Genomic DNA, 20,380 nt, shown 5'->3' with positions numbered 1-20,380 from the left:
TATATTCCTTTAGAAAATGCACTGTATTACAGTTACCTCCCCTTTAAATGCCAATTTAAACACATTTAAAAAAAAAAAAAAATCAATACTTGTACAAATAATAGTTGTATTCTTATAAATTGTTTTTTTTAAATGAAAATTCACATTAAATGTCTGCATTCCTGCGTCAAATTTTGCTAACTTAATAGAAAATATCGACCAAAGGTTCTATGTTTTTTTTTCAATCCAAGATGGCGACCGACATTAAATGGATCAACGACATTCTGTTTTCGATGACATAAATCGATCTAACGCTGTCCAGAAATCAAACCGCGTAAATACCCGCGTCAGCATACACTCTAAAACCCATTATAATTTGGGGAGTGTTATGCGGACTGACGCCCGAGGGCTGTATTCTATAGCTACATTTTGTAGGTATTGGATAATGGACCTTTATTTCACATTCTCACGACTTCGGTCCTGGTAACGCTTTTTGTCATCGTTACTTTGACGTCCGATACTCATCAACAAGTACTCAATCATTGTGGTTACCGGGATACCAAGCTGACCAAATTGACCCTGAAAGCAGCCGCTTTGAAGATAAAACATCTAAATAGTTAACAAACCAAACCACAAAAACTCACAAAACCAAGATGGTGGCCTGCCAAAATGGCGTCGTCCAACTGTATTTACCGACTGCACACAATATTTAAACGCTCACCAAAAGCTTTCGGGCACTGAGCCGACCATGCGAGGGCTAGTCAGTCAAGGTCGTTAAACTCTTCCATTATCATCAAGTAGCGAAGTGGTAACAGGATATCTTTTTTTTAACAATATTATTTTATATATTCATCAAATATGCCTGTTACATTGTTACACCAAGAAACCAAGCTTTTCTTGATGGATCCTGTAATATTCAATTGATAGCCCAGGTTAGCAATCAGCTGCTGGTATATATGTATATATTATAATAATATGTATAAATATCTTGAAATACAATTTTACATCATTTTAATACATTATGTTTTATTCTATAAATCGTCTAAACTTCTTTTTAGTGACTTTAATAATGTATTAAGTTTCATTGTTCTGTTTTCGTTGTATCTTTTAGTGTATTCTCGAACAAAAATTTGATAAACGTTTACCTTTGTCAATTTCTGATTAGATACATAAAATGATTTGTATATGGAAAAACCTAAGATTGTTAGGAAATAATTCAGAAGTGAAGTTGGTAGGTTTTTTTGTTTGTCCACCGCCTGATATTACCCAACATTTAAATACTTCTCTATAAAATTCAAGGATATGTTTGATATATTCCAAAATTCATCTTAAAAATTAACCAAATTAATACCAAGTAACAGGATATCAGTCGATTGCGGATACGGGTACATTTCCGCTTATATACCTATATCTTGTCTTTACATCCATATAATAACGAAAAAGAAAAGAAATAACAAACAAATTTAAAAGGTGCAACGTTTAAACAACGAAAATGGGAAGAACAAGTAGCGAATAGGTTACTGCGTATCAGCCGATCGCGGATACTGGTACATGTGCGTTAATAGGCAAATTTTACGTGTACATACCCAGAGATAACAACAACAAGGAGAAAGAAAAGACATTTAAAAAAGTCTTTGAAAGGTGCAACGTATAAAAAAGGAAATAACGAACACAAAAAGTACGAATAAGTAACCGGTTGTCCATCTAAGAATCAGGTACATGTCCTCTGACGAAGTAATTTTACATTTGGGAGTCAATAGTAAAAACCAGAGACAAATACAATAATTGAAAGCAATCAGTTAAAAGGTGCAACGTATAAAAAAAAAGGATCAGGATAGCAGACGACCGCTATAACGGGTACATAGGCGCTAATAGGGTTGGATTCCATCGTGAAACTCAAAACTAACACCGGTATCAGAGATGGGAAAATAGAAGAAGAGAAAACATACAACATGTAAAAAGCTAAAAAGAAACGAATCAATAGCAAACAAGTAACAGAGTATTCATCGACTGATGAAATGGGTACATACGCGCTAAAAGGTCTATGTTACGTCTAAGAACCCAGAACTAACATCAAAGAAAATATAAGAGAGCATTGGAAATGTGCAACGTTAAAAAAAAGCGAATAATAAACGAATTACAAATGTAGTTGCTAATAACTAACATATTACCAGTCGATGCTGCTACTTGGATGTTTTCGCTAATAGGGTGCATTTTTTTAAAAGTGAATTAGAAATAAATAAACTGGTTCTTACACGCTTATAGGGTAATTTGACCTATGCGATCCCCGAGACAATGAAATAAAAGAAAATATTAAAAAGAAACAACATATGAAAAGAAAATAAGGAATGAATTAGTATTAGTCGAACTCTGAAACGGATACTTATTCTTATGCTATTTTTTATACATAAAAAACCCGAGGTTAACACAAGAGACCGCTTCTAAAATAAAGAGACTAAAGCATTTAAAAGGGTGAAACGTATACAAAATTAATAATAAACAGGGTAGTAGATATTTCCCAATTTGCTACGGTACCAACCGTAGTAAAACCTGGGAGCCGTCATTGAAGTTTTAAAATTAGTTCATATATGCCTTTATGTCGCTGTATGTTTCACGCATCATTATAAAACGTATTTAGATGATTTTAATCTACAACTTGATATAGTATTCATAAAGGTATGTAACCTATTCATATCAAACAATATTGCTTGTACTCAATTATGCTTTCAACCAACCGTTGCAACGAACGGTTGTAAATTTAGATTTATTTCCCCTGAAATTGCATCAGCAAAAAGAAGCAAAACAAAAAGTACATTCATTCTTTATATAATGTTTGCCTGTTAGACTGATATAATAGTTTAAAATAAAATAAAATAGCATTGTTCAGGGGTAGGCTTTTGAAGTTAATAATAAAAAAGAGCTACTTTGAAATACAAAATTTACCTTATTGAAAATATATAATGTTAACAATAAATTGAAAAAAAAACTTTTTGGTACGTTAAATGCCCACTAATTACATGGCACGTTTGACGCCCACTAATTACAAAGGCGTTTTCAAATCTTTCAGTATAATATCAGAACCAAAACACGACATAGGAAATCTGTAGCAAGATATATAAATGAGATACGAAATTTAACAATCAAATCTACATCTCACGAAGGGCATCATTCCACAACAATATGCACAACATCATTGGAAAAAATAAAAACAAGAACCTAACAAAATTTCTATTATGTTATGGGACCGCAGGCAGGTTAATGCAGTTTATAAAAAAATAGCAATGATTTTCGGTGTTTGCATCGCAATCTAAATCTGACGTCATTTTTCCAACTATTCGACACGTGATTGGCTAGAACGTTTCGTCGACGTCAGATTTTAGCTTGTCACCAACAGCTGATCGGGCACCTTGTTATGATAGAAGTCAGTGTCTTCAGTTCGACAACAACACGTTAATATAGATGTGTGTTGCTTATATTTTGAGGTACGTTAGTTTTAAATTATTTTAGCCCTCTGCCGAGGATATTGGATATCCATTTCATCCACGATTATGGATGTAGTCTGAAGAGAAAGCTGCATGTTTACTTAAAAAATGTGGTTATTTACACATTTCGCTGTGATCAGTCTGATGAAACTTCCTTTGAAATAATTTTTCACGTTTACACTATCTTAATTACTTGCTTATAAACAATCCAATCTTTATTGACTATTGAAACTATACAAATATAGTTTTACGTCCACATTTTGCAGACTGACCAGGGATGCATTCATGCGGGTCAAATGTTTAAATTTGGGACCCATGTTCAACGTATTAAAGGAGTAGAATTTGTTAAAATGCCCGATAAACATGCCGGCTGAGGCCCACCACCTTTCACCTATGCCTTTACCCCTCCCCCCTCCGCAGTGCATTTTCTTTAAAGATCTGTAAGGTATATTTGCACATGAATCTTAAAACTGATCGCATTTAAACATGTTAAATCATTTCTTATTCCAATTTTATAACATATTGTAGAAGTGAAACAAAAATGTATTCAAAATATATGCATGCATTACTCTGTGCATCATACTTATGCCTCAGCCTGCTTTTAATCAAACTGTGGAAGCATTCACATGAGATATTATATGTGAGAAATATTATTTATTATCATGGCCATAATTTATTAACAAATTTTCATTGATGGTTTTGAATCTGATGCTACATAAGTCATCATAGTATTGTTTTAAATCATCCCTTGTAGTGCACATTTGAATTTTTTGTCTTTAATAATTTGTTTTCTTATGTTTATTTTATATATAGACATAAGATTAAATTAAATATGTATTTTTATTATTGATTCACTATGATAATGTGTATCTGAAGTATTTGTGTGTTTGTATAGATCTTTTCAAATTTTAACACACTTATTATAAAACAATTTACATCAACAGATCAATCTTAATTTTGTGTATTTTATTTTACAACCTGGTGTGTATACAATTGAGTATTAATTGAAACCTTTCAGTAATTATTGTAACTTCTTTTGCAGATTGATTTACAACTGGCACACATAAGTTGACAGTTAATGCATAAAGAGTGTAGTTTCTATAACATCAAATATGAGGTCTATACACAATTAAATGTAAGTATCAATTATAGTATAATGAATGATTCCTGCTAGGGTCCTTAAGTTCTATATTTTATATACCATTTTCTATATTAATCTTTATTTATTTTGCCCAGTATTCTCTATTCTTTGTATTTTAACACACCATAATTTTCTTTTAGTTATCATTCTTTTCTTAATCTTTAATTTCTCAGCCTTTAAATATTGCACTTTTGCTTAAGGGATTATTACATGATTGGTGTATCTATTCTGTAAACACCACCCAGACCCTCAGTTTAGGTGAATATAATTAAGTTATCTGGTGTATTAAGTCACACCCACCCCATATTGATTATTAAAGTTATATTGATTATTAATAACACATTGGCAAAGAAATGTGATGGGTAAATATCAGTTATAGAAAGTTATATTTATTAACTTTATTGTACTTTTACAGACAATTCATCAATTAAACTTTGTGTCAAGTTAACTTTTAATTCAAAAATGATTGAGGAATATACATATATGTGACAATTTTGACTGAAGTTTTCTATTTGTATCATAACATGAATACCAATAACTTTTAAATGCCATTAATTATGGTTTACATATTTTTTTCAGTACATGCATGAAGATTACTTGGAGGCAATGGTGTCATACAAGTTAGTTTTAACTATGATAGCCTTACTGAAATTTGAAAAAAGTAATCAAAGAAAAAGAGTGACCACTTCTGTCTTATGAAGATATACAAGGAAATTGCCAGACAATTTGTAACCATGTATGAGGATAGCTATACATGAAAAGAAAGTGAAATCAATATTTTTAAGATAAAATCTTGATGACAGATTAATAACAAAAATATAACAGTGCTGATTATGAAAACCCCATGACATGTCACATGTAACTTTGGAATGCAGCAGTTTTCAGTATAACACTAAAAGGAAGGATTTCATTACTGTTAAAACTGACTCTTGAACATTGAAGACAGAGAAATAAAGGTTTTACATCAGAGGAAATGACTGTGCACTTCTTTCTTGAAGGATCAACACACAAAAGGAAATGTTCAAATCATTATGCATCATGTGCAGTAGTTGAGATAATTTTGGATATATACATAAAACTGTGAACTAAGTGATAATTATAATTCAAACATCATATGTGGTACCTGCATGTACTTACTGGTATATATATATATATTGTAATTCACAACATTTTACATGAATATATAGGAATATTCTTTTCATGATACATGTGAAATAAAAAAAAAACACAAGTAAAGGAATTTTGAATTATCTAGTACAGCATAATCATATGAAAACCAGCAGAATGATATATGTCTACATTTATTATGGATCATGGAAACCTACAAGGAAGTATATATGTTGTGTGCATTGTTATATCAGAATTATCAGTTTTAATTCAATGTGACATATATGCAATGCTTTTTGTTTTAATTTTGAGAAAACTTTTTGAAATGAATGAAAAATTATAAGTTTCTTTGACTTTGAAACCTTTGAAATATCAATAGTCATACTTGTATGTAATAGGCAGATAATACTCATACTGAACTCAAGGCTTTCACATGCATAAAACTTTATTGAATAAACAAATAGTTTTATCTCAAGGACATTTCTTATTTTAATGGTTTTTTTTTAATTCACTGTTTTGTACTGGAAAAACTGCAATGAATGAATGATGCATGTTCAAAAAATGAACATAGCTCTAGAAATTATTGCTTATAGCTGATATAGTTTTAAAAAAAGACCCATTCACACATGTGATGTGACATTAACTGATCCTTATAATTCAGTGAATCAATTAAAAATGTTTTTAAATTAAGAAAAAACATTGAAAAAACTTTAACAGGGCTGAGCAGATAAATATTTCTCGTAAAACATGAGTTTGATAGAAGCCTTCAAGGGGCTTCATACTACCATGCAGTTGTGCTTGTTAAAGTGTTTTCCCTATCTGGAGAATCATTTTGTTTTAGAAATACTGTTTTGTCGTTCGTCATCACATTTATATTTCACTCTGCTAAACCTTGGTAATCTAAAAGTCGAAAAGACCCTATGATAATAAAATTTAAGGAAGTAAGCAAGATAATTATTTTGCAATCGGCACACGTATATGTATGTGTAGTTAGAAATGAACATTTGGTTAAGAAAACCCTTACAAAGTATAACGTCAGAGTATCCCCCCTTTTTTCTCTTCGTATGCATGGTGATTCTTTTAAGATTCATGAACAACTCAAGTATGAAAATGTGAAAACAACAACATGATTTTACATCTTTAATGTGTTAATCTCTAGTCAGAAACTATCAAAATGTCGATAATTTCTTTCCCGGCATTATCACACCGAAAAGGGGAATAATCCATCTGTCATGATCTGAATCAATACAGTGTTTAAATGTCGCCGAGTAAGGACTTGAATATCATTCATCTATAAAGATCGCATTGGCACACCCCGTTAACATTTATTGATCTCTTTAAAACTTGGCATTATTTATTCTTGGAAAGCTCACGAATACGAAAATTGCTGTTTCTTGTTTTTAAAATAATTACAACATTTCTAAAATTGGCAAAATAGTTGACTTTTGGTGTGGCCACGGGTGAATTGTATGTCACTTCTGTTATTTTCTATTATAAAAGGGCACATTTAAAGAATGAAACAGCTGTTACGTGAAAGATAACATATTTATCAACCAAATACAACTTTATTTTTATTCATTTGTCTAGTTCTATGGGGTGCGCCAGGCTCTTGAAGTTGGACGTTCACACGCCATCTTCGAATGGTGCCCGTTACCATGGCAACCAGGTGGGGGGTTTTGAGACACCATAAATTGAAACTTTGTATGATATTAGAGATGCTATAAATAAGTTCTGGGTATGGAAGTTTCTAGACAAAAAATCTAAATAATTTCAAATTTCATTGAATTTTATATGAATAAATAGCCGATTTACTCTCGAACAGCATTAACCTACCTGCGACAGGATCAGAGCCTCGTGTGTCTCATATAACTATTACAACATAGCTCATAATAATCCAATATCATTTATATATGTTATTTCCTTTTGGATCTCATATATACTCATATTTATATAGATCATTTCCTATACACATAAAAGTTTGTAAATGCTCATTTGTGAACAGATAGACATATGTTTTATCTTTGTTTAGTACTTGACAATTGGTACAAAACTGTTTTCTATATTCAATAATAGTTTTCTCTATTCGTTATATAAAGAACAGCTTTCAGTAAAATGGGTCTCATCTTCCATAGATTTTAATCTATGCGATAAGTATGATAGCATATAAAATTGGAGATCAACTCACTTGTTTGTAATAAATAATCAAAAGACCTTCTTTGCATTCTATGGTAGAGTTTCGTATTGTAGGTCTATTTTAGTTGTTCGAATTCATTATCTATAATCCAAGTCATATTTTTGTTCTGAAATTAGTCACAAATCGTCATTCACACGTATGAGAAATTTTGCCAACGTTAAAGGTACGAATAAGGATCAAATATAGGTGCATTAATCAGTCCCAAGACAGAAGCCTTTGTTAGTCTTGTATTTTTTAAATTTTTTTTTAGTTCATTTCTATGTTTTGAAGTATATATCGTAAGACGTCTATTTTCATTTAACTAGTACACATATTTCTTTTTTCGGGGGCCAGCTGATGTCCATATCCGAATGCAGGATTGTCTCACTGCATCGAAGACCATCTGGTGACCTTCGGATGTTATCTGCTCTTTGTTGGGGTTCTTGTCTCTTTGACATATTCCTAATTTCCATTTTAGTTTTTTCCTTATAAAATATTCATTGGACACAAATGTCAGTTCAATTATATTTTAGTAAGTCGTTAGTATAATCATATGAAAATTATTCTAGTCAATTACATTCATTGATTCAAGGAATGATTTTTTTTCATTGGCAACCGAATAGTGAATTAATAATTTTTTTTTCAATTTTACATTTTTAGAAAATAAAATAAGACTGAAAATTCTAATTTATCACTCAATTTGAAATTTCAGATCCCTTATTCTATCATAAAAAAAACCTTCTGCTGCAATGATCGAAATACATTAATTGAATAATAAAACTAATTTCAAAATCATGCAAGAACTAATTATAACATGACAACTATGCAAATTTTACACGTTAACAAATTTCTAACACCAGTATCATGTGTTTTAGAAAGTAGTCTATAGTTATTATGTTATTTATTCCAAAGTCTCACTCTGTAAGTAACCAATCTTTAAGAGAAAAGCAAATCTATATATAGAGAATCTATTAGCCTGGGGTCCTGGCTAATCTTGTCAGTATAGCCAGGCTTGTATCAATGTAGTGCCTGTCAATGATTGGTTAATACTAATTGTGTCCTCGATGTTTGTTTTACATCTGTATCCAATCAATTCTTGTTTAACATCAATTAGTAAAAATTAGACTGTAATCATTATTTCTTAATGAATTGATGTGTAGTGTTATCATATCTAATTAGTAGTATGATGATAATTAGTCAGCAGAAAAGGGTTAATTTTTATCAGCTAGTGAAAAAGTGAAAAGTTTAAGATTTCACATGTCCAAGGTGTCAATTGGATTTTAATTGTGCTGGTTTACTTCAAACATCAAAATTTATTGAAATATTTATTCAGCCTCACTTTAGATTCAGAGTCAACTAGCACTTAATCGATCACATGGTATTTATTCCCCACCTGGCCCTTACGACGAACAGCTAGATTGGGCAGGATCCCAGGCTAAGAATCGATAAGTCCGTGTTAACCCAGTTCGTTAAAAGAAAGGTCTGTTTGATTCATGCACTTGTGCATAACTAAATCATCCAATAAAGAATCATATACAAAGAGTTCTTGAAACGTTGTAATCGTTATCAAATTAATCGTTAATCTATTTTTTTTATGATACGCATTTCACTTCTTTTGATTTTATCATGATGAATAAAATAATTACATGCTCTAAATGATATCTCTAAAACAGCACTAACAGTTGTTTTACGAACAAACCGTACCTGATACGTAGCAAATCGGGAAACCTCTAGTAGTCTAGCGCAGAAATAGGTACAAACGCTCTAATAGGTAAATATGTTATGCCTACTAATCATTAGCTACAATCAAAGAAAAAGAGATGATTAAAAAGGTGCAACGTATAACAGACTTATAATAAACGAATAAGGAACAAATACGTAATAGCGTTACACTCGAAAAAAGAAACAGATAAATGCGCAATAATTAGGTAACTTCACCTAACGAACCGATAAAGCTAACACCGGTACAAGAAAATAAAAGTTACATTTGTTTTTCAAAAATGTTCAACGGTAAACAAACGTATAACAAAAAAATAAAGAACGAATAAGAAACAGGGTATCAGTCGAACGCTTCAACGGGTATATACGCACTTATTATGTTATTTTACCTCTTAAAGCATGAAGCTTATAGATATAGGAAGATGTGGTGTGAGTGCCAATGAGACAACTCTCCATCCAAACAACAACTCAAAAATTAAACCATTATAGGTTAAAGTACGGCCTTCAACACGGAGCCTTGGCTCACACCGAACAACAAGCTATAAAGGGCCCCAAAATAACTAGTGTTAAACCATTCAAACGGGAAAACCAACGGTCTAATCTATATGAAGCTTACACCAGATAAGAAAATAGTTAATACAAGAAACAAAGTTGATACGCAAAACAAACGACTAAGCAAGATAACTTCGGTCGAGCATAAACGTTCATATTGTTTTTCCCATCCACAATCAAACAGCGAACACCATAGACAAGAACATTAAAAAAACGAAAGCAATAAAAAGATGCAACGTTTAAAAATTAAATAATGAACGAATGGGTAACATGGTCCAAAATGTTAAAATTTCTAATTGGTGCAAGCATGATGCGGTGGTCAAAATTTGGAAAAAACATCCAAATTTCTGTATTTTTGCTTATTTTTTCAATTATGACGTCATTTGCACCTACCATTGTGACGACATTGAACTTTTTGTTGTTAGATAAAAACATTTATTTTAAATCATTGACTCATATTCTAATAATTTATGGAGAAAAATCTGCTCTGTTCGAATTCTTATTATCTTGTAAATCTGGGCCACTTTAGGCCATTATAGCTCCTACTCCTTTTGACCCGAAATTTATCAAAATGTCCATATAATTGACATTCTTGTCAACACGGATTGCTGATTACTGGGCTGATGATACCCTCGGGGACGAAACGTCTACCAGCAGTGGCATCGACCCAGTGGTGTAAGTAGTTTTCAGAGTACAAGGATAATAATATAATATGCAAGACGCACTTTAACACCAGAGAATAAAAAGGGAACGAAAATAAATTCATTGAAAGAGAGTAATAAATTGAAAGCAAATTCGTAACAGGGTATCAGTCGACCGTTATAATGGTAAAATTCTCGCTTAAAGGATAACGTCACAATGACGAACCTATAGATAACACCAGAGAATAAAAAATCAAACCAACTTAAAATCATTAAATGGGAGCAATAAATTAAAGGCGAATACGTAACAGGGTATCAGTCGACTGCTATAATGGATACGTACTCGCTTAAAGGATAACGTCACCATGAAGAGCCAATAAATAACACCAGCGAATAAAAAAGGAAACGAGCATAAAATTATGTAAAAGGAGCAATAAAATAAAAGCGAATACATAACCGGGTATAAGTCGACCGCTATAATGGGTTCATACTCGCTTGAAGGATAACGTCACCATGACAAGCCTATAAATAACATCAGAGAATAAAAGGAAACGAACATCAAATCTGTTAAAAAGAGCAATAAATTTAAAGCGAATCCATAACAGAGAACAATCGATCACTTTATCGAATACATTCGCCCTGACAGGGTATTATCACCTGCTCTAAACAGTATCTTACATTAGAGTAAAAAAGATATTTAAACCTGTATAATGGATAAGTATATTATAAAACGAAAAGGGAATGGATAAGTATATTATAAAACGAAAAAGGAATGAATAAGAAATAAATAACGAATAAATAGTAGATAAGAAAAGGAAACGAATATGACATAAAGAAAACGAAAGTACCCAACTCCACAACCTTAACGTGGCTATGTCATAAAATGAAAGGGAAAAGGTTATATTCTACTGCTACAGGTTTATAACATTATAAACATGATTTTTTCCCTTCTGTTTAGCTAGCAATACCTGTGCTTACAAGGGACAATATTATGGACAGGATGACATATGGATTGATGATTGTAAATACAAATGTGAATGTCTTCAAGCAAATCTAGGATTCTATAGATGTAAAGAATTGTAAGTCATATAATATATATTATACTCAGATGTTTGAATGTAATTGGGGAGTGTAACTGGGAGGAGTCATATCAACCTGTTTTACAGAACAATAATGGATATAGAATCGAATGAGAGAAATTGTGTGTTATTTATCCCTGTTACAATACTTGTTAAGAGTTATAGAATAAATAACCGAAGAATTAAAATTGAGAAATAGATTCAAGGAGTGACTGAACAACACTTAATTCACGAATGCGCGTAGCGCATTTGTTAATTATCAAAGTTTTTCGGTCACGAGTTGAATACACTTGAATTATTTGATTAGTTATTCTTTTGTTTCTATTGCTAATTGAATTTGTATTAGACTTTAAGAAGAAAATGAAAGGAACTATAACTTTTTCTAAGCATTCACGTGTCTGTAAATGCGAGTTCATTGAAGCAAGAGGAGTGAAATAACTGAAGGTATTGGTTTTTATTCCACTTGAAAAATACGGTACTTTATTGCAATCAATGTAATAATTAAGAATATATTTTATAAGGGTACAATAAATGGAAAATTGGTCCTCATCAGGGAAGACTGACACTTGCATGTCTATAGCCTTTTTTTTAACAAATACGTCACTATTTTATACTATTTGAATGTGATGAATGTTGGTGACGTAGAGATAAAGCTCATATATACCTACAGAAAATGACATATTTCAAAAGAATGTGTACGTTTCTGCCCCTAGCTAACTGTCAGTGAGGAATTATGTGTATTACTTGTTACCCCTCGGCCCATCTCTCGTCGCTTTGTTGTTGTAAGAAGAGTGTCATCATATTTTTAGCTGTATCCTATCTAAATTTGGATGACAGATTTCTGTCATTGTGTTGTTATATCTTATACATTTTTAAAAAATAGGTTCACAAAGGGTTAAATCGGCACTAAAAATTTGATATTCATTTACTCAGACCTTTTTATGCATTATTGGTGTTGTAATGTCATCGTTGGTTACATTTTCTATGACTCTTAACAGTTGTATGCTTAATTAACTTTAGTCCCGACCCATGATTCAGAGAAAAAAATATCTGCATAAATTGAATAATATCATTATTGACTTAAGGTTACAGAACATTTTGGATCCTAAGTTTCGACTAAAGGTGTCCTCGATCGTTTAGGTAAAGTCAAATACACAAAATCATTGTATTTGGACAATACATTCAAACGTTGATCTGAAGCCAAGAACTTTATGAAGAGATGTATGTTAACAAAGAAGTCCGGCTTTAATAATATATCCATTTAGGAACATTTTTTTAATTTTATGATAAAGTTGAATTTCGAGGCCCTATTTGCCCTTTCGTGAACCTTGTACTTTGTTATCAATATGATTATATCAAAAATAGAAACATATTAAATGAAGAACCTGTAGAAGAACTTAACCAGAAAACAATTAAAACATACCACTATTAGATCAGTCACTGTCATGTATGCATAATATTAAAACATACCACTATTAGATCAGTCACTGTCATGTATGCATGATATTAAAACATACCACTATTAGATCAGTCACTGTCATGTATGCATGATATTAAAACAGACCACTATTAGATCAGTCACTGTCATGTATGCATGATATTAAAACAGACCACTATTAGATCAGTCACTGTCATGTATGCATGCTATTAAAACATACCACTATTAGATCAGTCACTGTCATGTATGCATGATATTAAAACATACCACTATTAGATCAGTCACTGTCATGTATGCATGATATTAAAACAGACCACTATTAGATCAGTCACTGTCATGTATGCATGATATTAAAACAGACCACTATTAGATCAGTCACTGTCATGTATGCATGATATTAAAACATACCACTATTAGATCAGTCACTGTCATGTATGCATGATATTAAAACAGACCACTATTAGATCAGTCACTGTCATGTATGCATGATATTAAAACATACCACTATTAGATCATTCACTGTCATGTATGCATGATATTAAAACATACCACTATTAGATCATTCACTGTCATGTATGCATGATATTAAAACATACCACTATTAGATCAGTCACTGTCATGTATGCATGATATTAAAACAGACCACTATTAGATCAGTTACTGTCATGTATGCATGATATTAAAACAGACCACTATTAGATCATTCACTGTCATGTATGCATGATATTAAAACAGACCACTATTAGATCAGTCACTGTCATGTATGCATGATATTAAAACAGACCACTATTAGATCAGTCACTGTCATGTATGCATGATATTAAAACAGACCACTATTAGATCAGTCACTGTCATGTATGCATGATATTAAAACAGACCACTATTAGATCAGTCACTGTCATGTATGCATGATATTAAAACAGACCACTATTAGATCAGTCACTGTCATGTATGCATGATATTAAAACAGACCACTATTAGATCAGTCACTGTCATGTATGCATGATATTAAAACAGACCACTATTAGATCAGTCACTGTCATGTATGCATGATATTAAAACAGACCACTATTAGATCAGTCACTGTCATGTATGCATGATATTAAAACAGACCACTATTAGATCAGTCACTGTCATGTATGCATGATATTAAAACAGACCACTATTAGATCAGTCACTGTCATGTATGCATGATATTAAAACAGACCACTATTAGATCAGTCACTGTCATGTATGCATGATATTAAAACAGACCACTATTAGATCAGTCACTGTCATGTATGCATGATATTAAAACATACCACTATTAGATCAGTCACTGTCATGTATGCATGATATTAAAACATACCACTATTAGATCAGTCACTGTCATGTATGCATGATATTAAAACATACCACTATTAGATCAGTCACTGTCATGTATGCATGATATTAAAACAGACCACTATTAGATCAGTCACTGTCATGTATGCATGATATTAAAACAGACCACTATTAGATCAGTTACTGTCATGTATGCATGATATTTAAACATACCACTATTAGATCAGTTACTGTCATGTATGCATGATATTTAAACATACCACTATTAGATCAGTCACTGTCATGTATGCATGATATTAAAACAGACCACTATTAGATCAGTTACTGTCATGTATGCATGATATTTAAACATACCACTATTAGATCAGTCACTGTCATGTATGCATGATATTAAAACATACCACTATTAGATCAGTCACTGTCATGTATGCATGATATTAAAACAGACCACTATTAGATAAGTCACTGTCATGTATGCATGATATTAAAACATACCACTATTAGATCAGTCACTGTCATGTATGCATGATATTTAAACATACCACTATTAGATCAGTCACTGTCATGTATGCATGATATTAAAACAGACCACTATTAGATCAGTCACTGTCATGTATGCATGATATTAAAACAGACCACTATTAGATCAGTCACTGTCATGTATGCATGATATTAAAACAGACCACTATTAGATCAGTCACTGTCATGTATGCATGATATTAAAACAGACCACTATTAGATCAGTCACTGTCATGTATGCATGATATTAAAACAGACCACTATTAGATCAGTCACTGTCATGTATGCATGATATTAAAACAGACCACTATTAGATCAGTCACTGTCATGTATGCATGATATTAAAACAGACCACTATTAGATCAGTCACTGTCATGTATGCATGATATTAAAACATACCACTATTAGATCAGTCACTGTCATGTATGCATGATATTAAAACATACCACTATTAGATCAGTAACTGTCATGTATGCATGATATTAAAACATACCACTATTAGATCAGTCACTGTCATGTATGCATGATATTAAAACAGACCACTATTAGATCAGTCACTGTCATGTATGCATGATATTAAAACATACCACTATTAGATCATTCACTGTCATGTATGCATGATATTAAAACATACCACTATTAGATAAGTCACTGTCATGTATGCATAATATTAAAACATACCACTATTAGATCAGTCACTGTCATGTATGCATGATATTAAAACAGACCACTATTAGATCAGTCACTGTCATGTATGCATGATATTAAAACATACCACTATTAGATCAGTCACTGTCATGTATGCATGATATTAAAACATACCACTATTAGATCAGTCACTGTCATGTATGCATAATATTAAAACATACCACTATTAGATCATTCACTGTCATGTATGCATGATATTTTCAACCTTTTCAGCTCTTGATTATTGAAGCTGACAATATGCTTCCTAAATGTTATTATTTTTGAGAGTTTTGATTTGATTATGAGATAGATAACTTAACGTATTTGACTATGGTGTGAGACATTTCATCCAATTGAGATACAATGCTTCTGTGTGGGTTTTTTTATTCAGTATTTTACACATAACAACCATACAGTTTTATATCAGTGACTAGTTCATAAATATTGAAGTTTTCTCACTATCAGTTTTTGTATGTACATTTGATGTGCAGTACAACTAAGAGTCTGCATTTATGATGTTTAGAAAAATAAATGTGGTGTGATTGTCAATTGGACAACTATTGATTTATATATAGCATTTATGGGCAACCATTCGGCCTTCAACGATGAGAAAAAAACCTAGCCGTATAGTCGGCTATAAAAGGCCCGACATAAACGAAAATAAAACAAAACGATTGAAAAAAAACTAACGGTCTAATTTATATCAAAATTATTTAGGAACACAAATATGACAGACAATACTGTAACATAGCTTCCTATTTCTATTTGAACCAACGACATCTTTTAAACCACATGATCCCCGTTTGGGGAAAAAGTTAAATCACAAAAAATGCTGAACTCCGAAGAAAATTCAAAACGGAAAGTCCCAAATCATATAGCAAAATCAAAATCTCAAACATATCAAACGAATGGATCACAACGGTCATAGTCCTAACTTAAGCTTGGTACACATGGTACAGGTATTTTTTTATGTAGAAAATAGTGAAATTCTACTGGTTTTGTATCTAGCTATACCTATGACTTTTATGCAGTTGCCTCAAATTCCATTATATTGACAACGACGCGCGGACAAAACAAACAGACATGATAGCTAAAAATGTAAAAAATAGTGGTACATCAGTCATCATTGAGTTATAGTCTTAATCAATATAAAAACTAACAAATATGTAACAAAGAAGCACAACAATGCATAAATCAAATTTAACAACCTCATTTATTACAAAGTTTTAATACGATTTTATAATCTATGTTAAATTCACTCATAAAGGATTGAACGATTTTAAGAAGTGGACACGAATCCTTTCCCTTACAGGCTCATTGTTAGGTTGACATTAAATTTGACGTAGAATCACGCGATTGGCGTACATCAGTTGATAATCATACATAAAGGCAACAGTAGTATACCGCTGTTCAAAACTCATAAATCCATGGACAAAAAACAAAATCGTCACACAGGTAGAAATAAATTATTTTGTCGTTCATGGCATCAACAGAATATAGTCAATAGTTATTTCAAGCATATCTTTTTGCAGAATCTCAGCTAAAAGTTTTCCTTGTCCTCCTTATGAGAAGCACATTCATAATGAGGTTGGCTAATGATGTTTGTATTATATTAGTATATTTTGATATAGTATATTACAAACGTATCGTATTTTGATCCAATGTTTAACTTTATTTTGTAATCTGCATATGAATCATGTCTCAAGTAATTTGGCCTTTTTCACATATCATCAGCAGAGTTACAGCCTGCGATCGTGATTTTTGTTTATTGGAAAAAATAGTAGCAATTCAAAATAGACAATTTACGACAGAATTTGGCAGCAGAAATTTACAAATTCGACTTTATCGATTTTGTTTTCTTTTTTTTCCGGATTACTCGGACTCTACCTCACAATTTTTGAAATTCACCCTGGCAGAAAATAACTAATCAGCTAAGTGCATGTTATACCTGTAGGCAAACGTCGAGAGGCAATAATTGATTAATTAAAAAAGCAGTTGATAGTACTATTTTATGGAATGCTGTGATTAAATTTTGTCATCAAACGGATTTATTTATAACTTTGAAATGACGCACATGTTTCAAGCATAGTTTTACGTCTCCTAGTTTTCTTTTTGATGATTGGTTGGAACTGAAGACTGTTGTTATGTCGAAAACCATTCAAAGACAAGACAAAAACACAGACTTCATCTTCCCTGAAATTTTGGTAAAACTTCAAGCATATTTTTTTTCAATTCTCCGGAAAAGAAAGCTGTTGCTAAGAAGAATTAGATGTATTTGCAAGAAAAATCTCTGACTTAGTTATTCAACTAGACAGGAATACACGTATCCGATTTAACTTATAAAAATGAATATCGAGTTCCCAGCGGTAAATCAAAATAGGATTTCTTGATCTATATTTCAAATTAATAGTATATTTTGAAATATAAATGTCAAGCGTTTATTCGTTACAACGTAGATTCAGATTAAGAAATGTAAAATTTTCAAGAACAACATTTTTTTAATTTTAAAATTAACCCTGGAAATTCCTGATCATTAGGCGATTTATTTTTCCTAAGCAAATAGTATCTTTATCATATAATGTAAATGTTAAATATATTTATTTATTCACATAACTTGTTGATTACTGATAAAGGCAGAGCTATGCATTGTAATTACATATTTCAGGATTTATATTTGTCCGTCAATCGTACTTTGCATTTGAAATACAATGTTGGATATTAGGAAATACAGAATATGTACTGATTGTCAAAGATACCAACTATTTTGTCTATTTGTTTTTGCCACTGCTGGTGGATGTTTCGTCTCCGAGGGTATCACCAGCCCAGTAGTCAACATTTCGGTGTTGACATGAATATCAATAATGTGGTCGTTGTAAATTTCCTGTTTACAAAACTTTGAAACTTACGAAAAACAAAGGATTTTTTTTTATCCCAGGCATAGATTACCTTAGCTGTATTTGGCACCAATTTTTGGAATTTTGGATCCTCAATGCTCTTCGACTTTGTTCTTGTTTGACTTTATAAATATTTTGATTTGACCGTCACTGATGAGTCTGGTGTACATGGTGTATACGAAACGCGCGTCTGGCGTACTAAATTAATCCTGGTACCTTTGATAACTAATTAAATACAATTTTTCTTTCTTCTTCTGTGTGTAATACTAAAATTTTTACACAGCAATGATTAGTGGTGTATAATACAATCTGTACTAGAACAAATTAAGATAACCTAGTCGGGTTACGTTACTAGAATAAGTTGGAGATAAGTTATTCAGAACTATTTTTGAATTTTTCAAAGACATAACTTTTACAAAGCATTGCTAAGAATATGCTATACTTGAAAGATGAAAGATAATTGAGTTTATTGGAGTGAACAACAGACTTGTCTTTAATCAACACTGTGATTATTAACAACTAGTTGTATATTTTGCAGGTGCTATAAATGGCAATTGCCTTCACAATGTACACTGAACGAACCTGCTCCAGGGAAGTGTTGTAAAACACCCAGTTGTCCGCCATGGATCATTATACAATATCCGGAAGGATATAAGAAAGAATAATTACTAAACAAAAACTTTAGAAACCATTTTTTCTACAAATAAAGCGTTAAGACATATGGAATTCAACTGTGGTTACACAAACAGAACCCAAACCTTAGATTAACGATCTAATCCAACAAAGTGTAGAAAATTACACAGACTGAGACAAATACAGCATTGGCTAACTAGTCACACAGACTGAGACAAATACAGCATTGGCTAACTAGTTACCCAGACTGAGACAAATACAGCATTGGCTAACTAGTCACACAGACTGAGACAAATACAGCATTGGCTAACTAGTCACACAGACTGAGACAAATACAGCATTGGCTAACTAGTCACACAGACTTAGACAAATACAGCATTGGCTAACTAGTCACACAGACTGAGACAAATACAGCATTGGCCAACTAGTCACACAGACTGGGACAAATACATCATTGGATAGCTAGTCACACAGAGTGAGACAAATACAGCATTGGCTAACTAGTCACACAGACTTAGACAAATACAACATTGGCTAACTAGTCAAACAGACTGAGACAAAAACAACATTGGCTAACTAGTCACACAGACTGAGACAAATACAGCATTGGCTAACTAGTCACACAGACTGAGACAAATACAGCATTGGCTAACTAGTCACAAAGACTTAGACAAATACAGCACTGGCTAACTAGTCACACAGACTGAGACAAATACAACATTGGCTAACTAGTCACACAGACTGAGACAAATACAGCATTGGCTAACTAGTCACACAGACTTAGACAAATACAGCATTGGCTAACTAGTCACAAATCCGGAACAAATCACTGAGACAAATACAGCATTGGCTAACTAGTCACACAGACTGAGACAAATACAGCATTGGCTAACTAGTCACACAGATTTAGACAAATACAGCATAGTTTTACGTCTCCTAGTTTTCTTTTTGATGATTGGTTGGAACTGAAGACTGTTGTTATGTCGAAAACCATTCAAAGACAAGACAAAAAC

The 20,380-nt window shown here is 32.0% G+C and overlaps 1 protein-coding gene across 1 annotated transcript in view; it reads left to right on the top strand.

The window, feature by feature from the left end:
• LOC134723872 (uncharacterized) overlaps window positions 1–19,439 on the top strand; it is a 103,424-nt gene extending 83,985 nt beyond the window's left edge. Inside the window, exons 17-18 of the mRNA XM_063587411.1 lie at window positions 11,753–11,873; window positions 19,273–19,439. Of these exons, the coding sequence (XP_063443481.1) occupies window positions 11,753–11,873; window positions 19,273–19,399 (248 nt within the window). The 3' untranslated portion in view covers window positions 19,400–19,439. The remainder of the gene's footprint in view (window positions 1–11,752; window positions 11,874–19,272) is intronic.
• The last annotated feature ends 941 nt before the right edge of the window (window positions 19,440–20,380 follow it).

This window comes from Mytilus trossulus, chromosome 6, assembly GCF_036588685.1.
Source record: "Mytilus trossulus isolate FHL-02 chromosome 6, PNRI_Mtr1.1.1.hap1, whole genome shotgun sequence".
NCBI lineage: Eukaryota > Metazoa > Mollusca > Bivalvia > Mytilida > Mytilidae > Mytilus > Mytilus trossulus.
The sequence above is the reverse complement of the archived record's forward strand: the minus strand, read 5'-3'. Positions and strand labels throughout refer to the sequence as shown.